The following is an 11,396-nucleotide window of genomic DNA, read 5'->3' as shown; positions in this document are numbered from 1 at the left end:
ATCATGCAAAGCTGCTGTAATAGCTGGAAATGAGCATAATAAGTTCCATTTAATATGCAAACTTCATGACTGATAATGAAAAAAAGACATCAGACCAAACTGTGGAATCATTTTAAGCACAGCACTTTCATTTTATTCCACTACAAAAGAGAAGCATCGAAGAGCACCAGAAGAAGCAGAACATCGCCCACTCATATCTGCCACAGACTGGACCGTAAGCCAAGCGAAGGGCCAAACAAAAGGAGTCATTTCAGTCCCAGAGAAAGATGTCTAAAATCCCAACATGCAGCAGAAATACGACTGTACTGTAAAGCTTCTGCAGAAGCAAGACGAAGACGCAGAAATCGGGTCAGGAGTCAAATTAAAATAAAATCACAAAGGAAGCGAAGCTGCTCTTCTCTACTCAAGCGAAAACAAGACACTAGTCTTAGTAAGAAGATAAAAATGACTAAAACAAAAATCACAGCACAAAATGGGCAGTAATAATAAAAATACTCAAAGTATTTTAAAGGAAACAGATCTAAGCTCCACCCAGTGTGTGTGTGCTCTCTCCTCGCTTACTTCCATGTTGTTAGAGATGCAGAGAGCTTGTACAATCATGAGTAAGCAGTCGGACTGTCGGCTATTGCTCCTAGAGTCCGGCATGCATCTGTAGGCTGTGACAGTAGCTGGATGTGAATTCTGGAGTGGATCTAGGAAGCTCGCTTTCACAATCCGAAAACAAGAGCACGCAGAGCAGCTTGAGGCAGATTTCTGAAGTATGTCGTTAAAAACCCCTAGCACTGTAAGAAACTACCAACTGAAAAATCCCCACAACTCTTTAAATAAGAACACAGGAAATGCCCGTTTACAATGCTTTGCTTGTTACATTTACACTGATATTCCTCCGCCCGGATACATTCAAGCACCCAGAGTCTCCTTTTGATTGATTTTCAGTAGATGAGCCTGCAGAGGTTTAGAGAGATTGTTCACAAACAATAAATACAACTGATTGTTTCTCTTCAAAATGTGAACTTACAAATGTTTATGGACCTTTTTCAAGTGGAAATGCATAGCAGGGTAACGTATCGTCTCTCCGGAGCTCGCCACAGTTCGTCACACGTGGCTCTCGTAGAACACCTGGCATGTTGGGGTCTTGCTTGCCACCGGTTCGTCGGCGGCAGCGACCTCCTCGGTGTCCTCGGGCTGCTCATTGTGGTGAAGAGAAGACGGCGGCGGGGACGGGGACGCCGTAGCCTCTGGCTGCTCTGCGGCTTCCTCGCTGTACCCGCCGACAACGAGTGGCGGGTGGACCGACACCTGGATGGCGATGTGCTGCGGCTGCTCGTGATCGGAGGAGTTGTCGGAATCGGCGGCGGGTGACTCGCTGCGTCCCCGCTCCCTCTCCTGCAGGATTGTGAAGACATCTCTCACCCCGATGGAGGGGAGCCGGCGTCCGTCGGGAGCCTGCCTGAGGAAGGTGTGCCTCATCTCCTCCACCCCCACCACCTCCAGGATCTCCTCCATGAAGGTGCGGCAGTTCATGATGAGTGGGGGCAGCGGGATGCTCCGGGCCAGCTCCTCGATGTACCGCGCAAACTCCATGGTCTTGAACTGCGTCACCTTGGCGAGCTCCAGCGTCTTGGCCGAGGTGATGATGGGGATCCTCTTGGCGATCTCAAAGGCCTTCTGCAGCTTCTCTGCGCCTTCGGTGCGGAAGAACTCGTTGATGGCTTTCTCCGTCTTCTTCAGGTGGCTGCTCATCATGCAGAGGCGTGTGACGTTCAAGATCATGATGATGGTGAAGGTGACCAGGCACACCACCATGTAGTACACGCCCATGTCGCCGTTGGTGAACACCACGCGCAGCGTCACCGTGCAGTTGGAGCTGCCGTACGCGTTGGACGCCATGCAGGTGTACTTCCCGCGGTCCGCGAACTCAATGCCAGTGATGTTGAGGACACCGTTGTCGAGCAGCGACCACTTCCCTCCTGCAGACACAGAGAAGGTCACGAATGTGTAAAACATGGAATAAAAAAACTTTTAAAGAATCAGGATTTTTGTTTTTGTGGCCCATCTGTTTGAAATGAGTTTGGAGGATTTGACTGTGTCACTGCTGCTGCTTTTCCCTGTTAATGTGCAGATTCGGTTCCTTGGAAGTTATTTTGGTCATGGCTGTGTTATCCTAACCGACTGAGCCAACAACATGAGCTTTTTCCTGGCCTGCACTGAGCCTCTGAGAAGTGACTTATGGGCACAAATGGTCTTTGTCTATTCAAGGCAATGACTCTGTTACCTTGTCTGACAGAAATGTAGACATTTTTATCTTCTATCATTTAATAAGAAAAGCTGTCTGCTATGTTGGAGTAAACTAAATCCCAATCAAAAAATCTGGTTAAAAATCATTTTATTACAGCAGCTCCGACTGAGACGTCTTCGCGGTTGCCAAACATTTTAGACCACGCAGAAAGAAAATCCCGTCATTAGTTTTAGCAGAAACTGGACATCCTGACCAGATTTAGAATCATGACCACTCAGTGGTACAACACGGCCTACTGAAGTCAGAGTTTAAACCCTGAAAATCCTCTTAATGCATCAGTCTCCCTGCTCTGCGAGTCTGCTGTAACCTCTCCTCAGCTGTGTTTCTGCAGCTGCTGCTTTTGAATAGGAGCACTTTGTTTTTTTATTCCTTCTCACTCTGCGTTTTAGAATCCGTCCGCTCAGGAAAACACGGCGTTTTATCTTCATGCCTGTCCTGTTACTGTACAGAAAGTCCTTTAAAGCATCGGCACTCTCTTATTCACCTCTATGCTGAAGTCAACAGTGCTACATGTTAATGAGATAAATGAACTGACTCGTTTTAAGGTAACATGTGGTTTGCATATGTGCGTGTGAGCGCAGAGCTGAAGTGACCTTAGTGTTCCTGCCATGCTTTCAATATTTAAACATGTCTCGATGTGCTGAGGTTTCCAGCACTGATCGGCACACAAGCGATCTGTTTACCCACTTGTAAACAGATCACGGGTAATGACGTCATCTATAAAGTTTGGTTCCCTGCTAGCCTACATTTGATAACCTCAGTCACAGGGTTGGCCACCAGTTGTGGTGACAGATAACTAACATCACCTGTCAGGCAGCACAGGAGGTAACTCGAGAAGTGCTTAATTAAAATGTGGTTTACAGTCAAATCCATGGCAGAGCGATTCATACAGGGTGTGTGTGTGTGTGTGTGTAGCCTAAATGTTTGCTGGTTCTGTATCAGTTCTCATTAGAATAGTGAAGTGGCTGTTTTAGCTGAGAAACTGCCTGGAGTCAGAGTGGTGCTGTTAACACCTGTGTGTGGTTTAAAGGGAAAGGAGAAAAGCACTCGATGCCTGCTGTTCTCACTCTCATGAGCTATTCTAGTGAGTGATGGAGAAGCAGACGACTTCCTCTCACAGTCCAAAGACGTGCTTGTTAGTGAGGTACCACATACCACATTGTCAATACCTGTATACATTTCTAAGTGATATAAAATACCACATGATGACTTCATTGTCACGGCAGCTCCACGTGGTTATGCTCGCTGGTGCATACAAGACTCATCATCAAAACAATCAGATCAGAGGGAGTTGCTTCAGCCTCTTCCAACACAGCAGAATACTTGGAAGAAAACTGTGTTCACCAGGGCTGGACTGGGACAAAAAATCGGCCCAGGCATTTTGACTAGAGACCGGCCCACCAAGTATTATAGGAAAAACCATAAAGCCTTTGAATGAAAACAAACGCTGTTGTGACAGTGATGTACACTGTCTTGTTGGTATATGTATGATTTCTATACGTTGTAGTACATCAGATAAAAACTTTGGTTGTAAGATTCAGATAATTATTTAATAAAAGCTAGATATTTTAAATGAGAATAAGAAAGAAAAGTATTTCCTTGTGCCCACCTCTCCCTATTAATGCCCTACCTGCCCCCCTGGCAAAGCTTTGCTAGATCCGCCCCTGCACAGTTACCAGCTGTCAGCTATTTAGAAAAGCATCCTGGTGTTATTTGTCTCTCAGAAACAGTTCATAACTTCCCTTCAACTCATTCATGTGACCTAAAAGGTAAACCTGTTTCTCCATCACCTGTTCAGCTCTGATGATTCAGTAAGGACATCTGCTGGTTTCATCTTCATGTTTCCCTCTCACCAGATAACCAAACCTACATCATGACCAGCAGTTTTACAGCTGTGGCTCCAGCAAACATCAGCTGATAGTAGAAATTAATGTTAAATAAATTCTAACAACAGCTGATCAAGCTTAAACGTGCTGCTGTTGTTTAGCGCAACATCCGCTGGTTTCCTCTTTTTTCATGTGCAAAGTGGGCGATAAATAAACAAGAAAGAAAAGCCGATCAGCTGATCATTGATCAGTTTCACGATTGAATGAGAGAAGAAGAGACAGCTGACAGCATAAAGACAGAGAAAAACTCCAGCTTTGTGTCTTTTTCCATCCTAGCTAAAGTCCGGGACAAACTGTGTTCCTTTTCACCTCAATTCGAAACGTGTAATATTTTCTCTGAATGAGGGACAATTCCATTTTTTAGGGGACGGTTGGCAACTCTACTAACTAACCTTGTGAATAAAATAAAGTTCACTATCAGTAACATAGCACCAACCCAGCTGTAGAAACTCTGTCATGCTAGCTAGTACGCAGTACTTGTTATTGCAACTGACAGTAAAAAGTCAGCATAATGAAAATAAACTCCACCTAAACTTGGTTCATATCTGACCCAGATAGACTGCAGGTCATAACTTCTTACCTGAAGTTCAGTTCCCCTGACACTCGAACCGGCAGCCGCCTTGGGTCTCTGCTCCTCCTGCCTCACCTTTCCCTCATCCACCTGGCCTCTTGTGGCAGCTCCGCCATAGCCACCACCAAACAACTGAGTTATTTTTACACATCTGCCAGCATCTGGCCAATCCACCACCTCTCATTGTTTATACCGTTATAAAAATAAATAAATAAAAAAAATCATCGGCCCATAAAAACGAAAAATCACCATCGGCATACCGGGATGGCCAATCCAGCTATGGTGTTCACTGAAGGTGGAAACTTGTTTTACCACTTGAGGTAAAGATAAATAAATAAAAGAAATAATAACAATAACCCATCATTATTAAGCATAACAAGGATACGCTTTGCTGGAGTATTTGCTAGCTACACTCCATATGACAAATGGTAGATGAAAGTTACAGTAACTGTGTGGAAACATCCCAGGCAGAAAATATCAATTTCATTTTTATGTGACAATATTGTGCAGCTCCTGACGCGTTACAGGCTTAGATTATTAATAAGAACAATTAAAGTAAAGCGTTAAGCAGCTGTGTTATATTTGTGTGCTTACATTTAAACTTGCACTGTGTCATTCCTACTTTATCCATAATGCTGTTACCATTCAGTGTTTTTTTTTCTTCTATATCATCAGAAATATTATAAATGCTGCTGACATATTATAATGTGACTTAGAGTATATCATCCACCTGTAATGCCAGGTTAATTAGTGAGTGACCGTGGATGTGAGGTAGACCAAAGTGTATAGAATAAAGTGTTGTATGAACATATTGCTGAGTGGGCTGCGGAGGTGCTGGTGGAGATATTGTTACTTACAGACCAAACAAAGTTTGTTGTTTCAACCTGATTCCAATCTTTGTGCTGAGCTCAGCTTAAGAGATGCTTGTCTGATAAGGTTTTGCAGCCCAGCACAGCGCAGGTGCGTTGTAGTCGCTCTGCAGTCTTTCTGCAGATGCAGTTAACATTCCTGAGTTATTGCCGTTTTCTACCTTTGGCTGAAAGTTGTTTTTAACGACCCTATTTGCTGCATATTTCCCCCACAGAGCAACGTTTTAGTGCATTCACCTCCTCCCCAGCTACTCACTGTCTCTACTGTGTGGGAGCAAGAGATGGACAGAAATCACAGAGGGCTTTTACAAATCTGCAGTATGAGGTCTAAAAACCACTTCTGCTCCTTTCTACTCGGCAATCACGATCAATTTCCCACACTGCTATCCTCCGGAGGAGAAGGATGAATGGGCATTCAGGAAATGTAGCCTGGCCAGCAAACAGTGTCCCGCCCATCCGCCTTTTTCATGTGGAGGCGAGCATTTCTAATTTTATCACCACCACCAGATTATAAAATGACTGATGTGCTGCCGAGTACTACGAGCTAACAAACTGCAGAAGCCTGTGCTACCAAGTAGGATGTGGGGCTTATCGAGGGAACTTCAGGGTTAACCTTGGGTGTTTTACTCTTGCTTCACACGCCACCTGCTCTTGAGCATGTTCTGTTTAAAATAAGAGATCAACAGGTACAAAACTACTGATCAATCAGCTCTAGGGAAAGGCACTATTCCTGGAGTATCCCTCAGATCTTAGCGCTGAGTTAGTAAGAAGGTTTAAGGTTTGGTTTTTTAAATTGGGTCTAAAAGTCGCTATTGTTCCCAGATGAGCATCAGTTTTAATTGTTTGAAAATAGTTTTTGTTCTTTTAACCTTAATCATAAACAGGACACATATGTACTTTTGGACCTTCACTTATCCTTTGATAAAGCCAGACACACACATTCATACAGCCCTTTTCCTCTCGCACACCCACATCTGCTCCCTTTATCTTTGTAAAAAGCATGCATAGAACTTTCACCAGCAGATCTGTGCGTGTTTCTGATTGGCCAGGTACTGCTAACGTCACCCCTCTTTCATTTGAAAGTGTTGGCAGCTAGACTGATAAACCAGCTTCTTGTGACAGTTTGACTGGTAATGTTACAGTAAGTGAGACCTGATAACAGAAATATGTCCTGGGTATGATGAACTGGCTTCGTTTTACAGGATCCAGGTTAGTGACTCTGCTACGTTTATTGCTCAGTGAAGTACTGCCAGCTATGGGAAAGTCTATCTGCCCCTAATTATATTCCTGAGTGTAACCCAAGGGAAAAGCTGAGTGGTGGGTACAGACGCACTTCTGGGTTTGTAGGTCATAATAACAACTGCGGCTTCTCTTTCTCTCGCTCTCAACTGCAGGTTTCAACAGGTCGGCTCAGGAGGATCGCGAAAACAACAAACCACTGCTCCCTCCCTGTTTCTACTAAGGCGGATCACAGACAAAAGGATAGTGGGCTCGAAAGAAAATCACTAGTTTAAGGCTTCCTGAATCTAATTGACACAGACCATCCATCAGAAAAAGAATAATCACTGCTGCCAGACAAAATGGAGAATAATTGGGCCACAATCCCCCCAGGAACACAAGTCAGACTCCTCTTTGAATACAGAGCCAGCAACGCTTCTGGTCTTTAGATTCTTACGATGACTGCTCAGAATGTTTAAAGCCCACAGCACAAGCTCCCGTGGGGAGAAACCTGTAGTGTTTATGCTGATTTCTAAGTCCTCGTTAACTTACTCCAATTAAGAAAATCACCCTAAACTCATGTGGTAACAATGATGATGCTGCAAGTAAATAAAAATGTCACTGCAAAAAGAAAAACAGTCAGGAACCACTCACTTCAGTGGGCTGCTTTAATGTGATCATTTTATAATAGGAAAGTGAGAGCAGGAAACCAGGTTTATAATGAATTTTTAAAAAAGTCTATCTCACCGCTCGTGTCCACCCGGTGACCGTGGGAGTTGAACCACTGAACGCTGGGGAATGGGTCTCCAGTGACATTGCAATCAATCAGTGTGCAGCTCCCCTCTCGGGCAATTATCTGGCTCACGCTTGTGAACACAGCGGGGACAGATCCTCCGTCTGTCGCGTTACCGGTTTCCGTGTAGTTTCCGTCTGCGTTAAGCTGTGAGGCCCCGGCAGTTTGCGAGGCGACGAAGAACACCAGGACCAGAAAAACGAATCCACCGGCCCAGTTCATTTTCTCTAGCTGAAGGTTTGTTACCCAAGGGGGACGAAACTGTCATTCCTCCAGGGACTCCATCCTGCAGACTGGCTATCTCGTGATGCTTGAGGGTAATTTGGTATTCAGCTCAGGTCCATGAAGTATCTCACTGAAGCAAGAAAGTGAGGGGCATGCAATAATTAGAGACAGCCCAGGAACAAACTAATAATAATCAGATGTTTTGATAACTAGAACTCCAACCATAGGTTAATACACTTCTGTGAGACAGGATTACGTTTTTACATTTGAATTTTGTTCACACAAAGATCTAAGATCTAAAAGTATCCATTTACAATTACACTATATGGACAAAAGTACTGGGCCACCTGCATATTGCTCCTACAAGAGCTCCTTGGCCTCAAAGCTCCCAGGGCAGTGTTTGTGCTGATGTTAATGCCTATGCCACATCCCTCAGCACTCAGCGACCCCGCTCCGTAACTGTATCTGGGACTTTGTGGGTGAGTTGCTGTGGTTCCTAAAGGCTCCCACGCTCCAATAACACCACTCAGGGTTGATTTTAACCACCTGAATTCAAAGATTATGAGGTGTGGCCCAGCACTTTGCTTTATATACACTATGAAGAAACGCACTCCATGTTTAATAACCTGCAGCAGATTCTGTTTCTGTGCTAGATTTAAAGTGACAACAATCTTAACCCTGCAACCTCGCAGTTACTTCCCCTACACTGCGTTCTTATTCCGGTAAATACCATATTTTTGACCACTGCTGCTGTTATTACACTAATCACCCATTTCCTTTATGTCTCGCAGGGTTAACGGTATCTACTATTCAATCAGCTTCCACTGCAATAAACTGCATCCGCATCTGAGCCAGTCACACAGAAATCCTCTCTAAAACACCGTTAAATGTTCATTCATAGACTTCAAAGTTAGCAACATCAAACGGCAGCATTTTTGCTAGTCTGAAGCTGACATCGAGCTAATATTCCAGCTAAAGGCTGGTAGTGTTACATCAGACAGATATAACGCACATAGTACAGCTTAACAACAACTACGATTAACAATGTTGTTGTTGTTTTTTTTAACGTTTTATCCATATAGGCAGCCTTGCTTTGCGTTACAACCGCATCTTTGGGCTCGATTAGTATGAAAACAAAGGGAGACTGCCACATAACGGAGCTGTGTGTGGGCTCCGGCTATTTTCCGCTGTCACACGTAAAGTCCCTCCGACAAAAATAACGTTACCTACATTACTTTATCAATTAGGTAGAATACAGATATGTCAATGCGGATATTAGTCATGTGTGGTTGAGCTGTTAAGATTTTAAACTGTGCTTCAGGATAAAATAAAATAAAACAAGGGCGTGGGGCCCGGCTACGTGCTGGACAACAGATATATGTATGGGGACCCTTCCAGAACTGTGCCACCGCAGACTGTTTACACAGGACGAGGGTTCATTTCATGTATCGCTACAGTTAAATTGTCAACGTTACTGGACCAAAAGAGGAGAAACAAATAGCTGAAAAGACACCGGGTAATGCTGCAACGTTACCTCCTCGGCGGAGAGCCAAGCGGTCCAGCAAGCCGGTCCTTACCGTTGACAATGGCAGCGGCGGCGGATAAACGGTCCTAAAAACGGCAAAATCCGCGACTCCCCCGCTAATAAAACTCGGGCTTCATACTCACATCATGGTCGGCCGCTGTTTCACCTCGAAAGTTTGGTAGAAACTACCATAGTCGGCGGTTATCGCTGTGCTATTTCTGCTCGGGCATCATCGTCCTCCTCCTCATCGGACCGCTGACAGCTCGCTCTGCAAACGACGACTGAGCTGCTTCAAGGCACGGAGGGAGGCAACGTCGCCCAGTTGCTTGGGTTGCCCTGCCTGTACAGATGGCTGCCAGACTCAAACTCAATTCTCACTTTATACAATAAAAGAGTATTTGTGACATGGTTTCTATAACTTAATCCATTTTAACATTCTTTGCTTGATTTTTGATCACGTGGGGTGCGCAGAGGGTGGGAAAAATGCAACACATGAACAAATACTGGTGCAGTGCAATACGATCTAATACCGCTAATATGCTGCCAGTACTTCAACTTATCCAAACCATCACTAAACCGGTTCTCTTATGCTCTCTGGTTAATTTATTAGCAGCTTACACCAGGCAGGGAAGATATTGGAAATTATGTTAACTTGAGCTTGACAAGTTAAACCACAAAAAGCCACAAGTTAATACACAAAACAGGTTTAAAAAATGTAGATTTTTTTAATTTAATTAAAAATTAAGCACCATGGGCTGATTTAAAATGATACTTGTGTTTACATGGTTTACTTTCAGATAGATCAGACAAACCTAGACACACGAAGTAAGATATTAATTGGAAGCGTTAATACACAACACACCTGTGAGCATCAGTGCTGGAGCCTCGTTTATCCTTCCTCACACAGGATATAACTGCTGCATGTTTATGCAGCCCGGCCTCCAGACTCCCACGAGGACAGAAGTAAGGTCTGAACAGCTTTCCAGTGCAAAAGACTGATAACCTCGCTCACATAAAGCCTTGTGGCATTTAATAGCATGGCACACTAAGTAGGTTATTTTGTGCATGTCTGCATTACAGCGTAGGCCTATAGTAAGAGGTAAATGGGCTGTGGTGAAAACACATTCTAAAAGGCCGTTCAAGGAAAAGGCTGTATGTGGATCACAATGCCAGCTTCCTTTTGAAACAATTAAAGGCAGAATAAAGGCTGCTCTAAATTTAGACCCGGCCAGGGTCATTCAGCCTGTACAGGCTGTTATTCTGTTTACCAGGCCTGATAAAAGGAGACCCTGAAGCCACAGCGCGAGTCGGGGATTGACGTTATATGCCAGAACCTCAGCAGGCAGTCAATAATTAAGTCAATGCTTCATCTATGTATAGAAGCTGTGGAGGTTAAGGAGGTGGTGTGTGTTTTAGCTTGTGTGGACGGTTGTTTTTATTGTTTCAAAGTAAAAACAAAACAAAAGTTTATTCAGTAACTTTAAGAGAATTTCAACTTTTCTGCTCTAGAGAGGATTTTGGTGCTTTCATCCATTTCTGTGTTAATGTTTCACATTCTACCAAACAAATCTGGGGCACTGCTTCGGTTTTAAAGTTACTGTTGACTGAAACACATTCAAAGAGAGACCTCTTCACAGTTGCTCCTCTTCAGTTGTTGTTCAGATTCCCATCCTGGTATTTACAGAAATCTTTGCATTCAAATTTGAACGCTTCATCCACGACTGCAGTGAGAGGGGTAAAGTGTTAACAGTCTTGTATCTAAGCCACCTCGCTGACCCCGTCCTCCTTTCCAGATGAATGTTTGAGCAGTACACAAACACTTCAGACTGCTACATATTAACACAGCGGGGGCAGAAAGTCTGTACAAAGGAGAAGAAAACAGTTCCCACCAAACAGATAGACCCTGTTGTTGCTGTTGTCAGCAGGTGCTGTTATGTGAGAGCCAGCAGACTTTAGAAAAAAGGATGAAGAGGAAGACGAGTCGGTGCTGAATTGTTCATGACTCCACCT

The 11,396-nt window shown here is 44.1% G+C and overlaps 1 protein-coding gene across 3 annotated transcripts; it reads right to left on the bottom strand.

Annotated features, from left to right (window-relative positions):
• Nucleotides 1–107: 107 nt before the first annotated feature.
• On the bottom strand, nt 108–9,870 carry mfap3l (microfibril associated protein 3 like). Of its 3 annotated transcripts, none has more exons than XM_082526581.1 (3): nt 9,396–9,870; nt 7,591–7,991; nt 108–1,970 (listed from the first exon to the last, which is right to left on the bottom strand). In XM_082526581.1, the coding sequence occupies exons 2-3, from the start codon at nt 7,856–7,858 to the stop codon at nt 1,096–1,098; spliced, it is 1,143 nt and encodes a 380-aa protein (XP_082382707.1). In that variant the 5' UTR covers nt 7,859–7,991; nt 9,396–9,870; the 3' UTR covers nt 108–1,095. The 3 variants fall into 3 exon arrangements, with proteins under 3 accessions (XP_082382707.1, XP_082382708.1, XP_082382706.1); XM_082526582.1 differs by having other exon boundaries at nt 9,439–9,870; XM_082526580.1 differs by having other exon boundaries at nt 9,530–9,868.
• Nucleotides 9,871–11,396: the final 1,526 nt, after the last annotated feature.

This window comes from Aulonocara stuartgranti (assembly GCF_965226115.1).
Source record: "Aulonocara stuartgranti genome assembly, chromosome: 3".
NCBI lineage: Eukaryota > Metazoa > Chordata > Actinopteri > Cichliformes > Cichlidae > Aulonocara > Aulonocara stuartgranti.
This window is presented reverse-complemented; position numbering and strand designations above follow the sequence as displayed.

Excerpts from the sequence above, each read along its gene's own strand:
- mfap3l (XM_082526581.1), bottom strand. The coding sequence starts at position 7,858 with ATGAACTGGGCCGGTGGATTCGTTTTTCTGGTCCTGGTGTTCTTCGTC. Across the intron at positions 1,971-7,590 it reads TCACCGGGTGGACACGAGCG|GAGGGAAGTGGTCGCTGCTC; the intron begins GTGAGATAGACT and ends CTGTGTCTGCAG.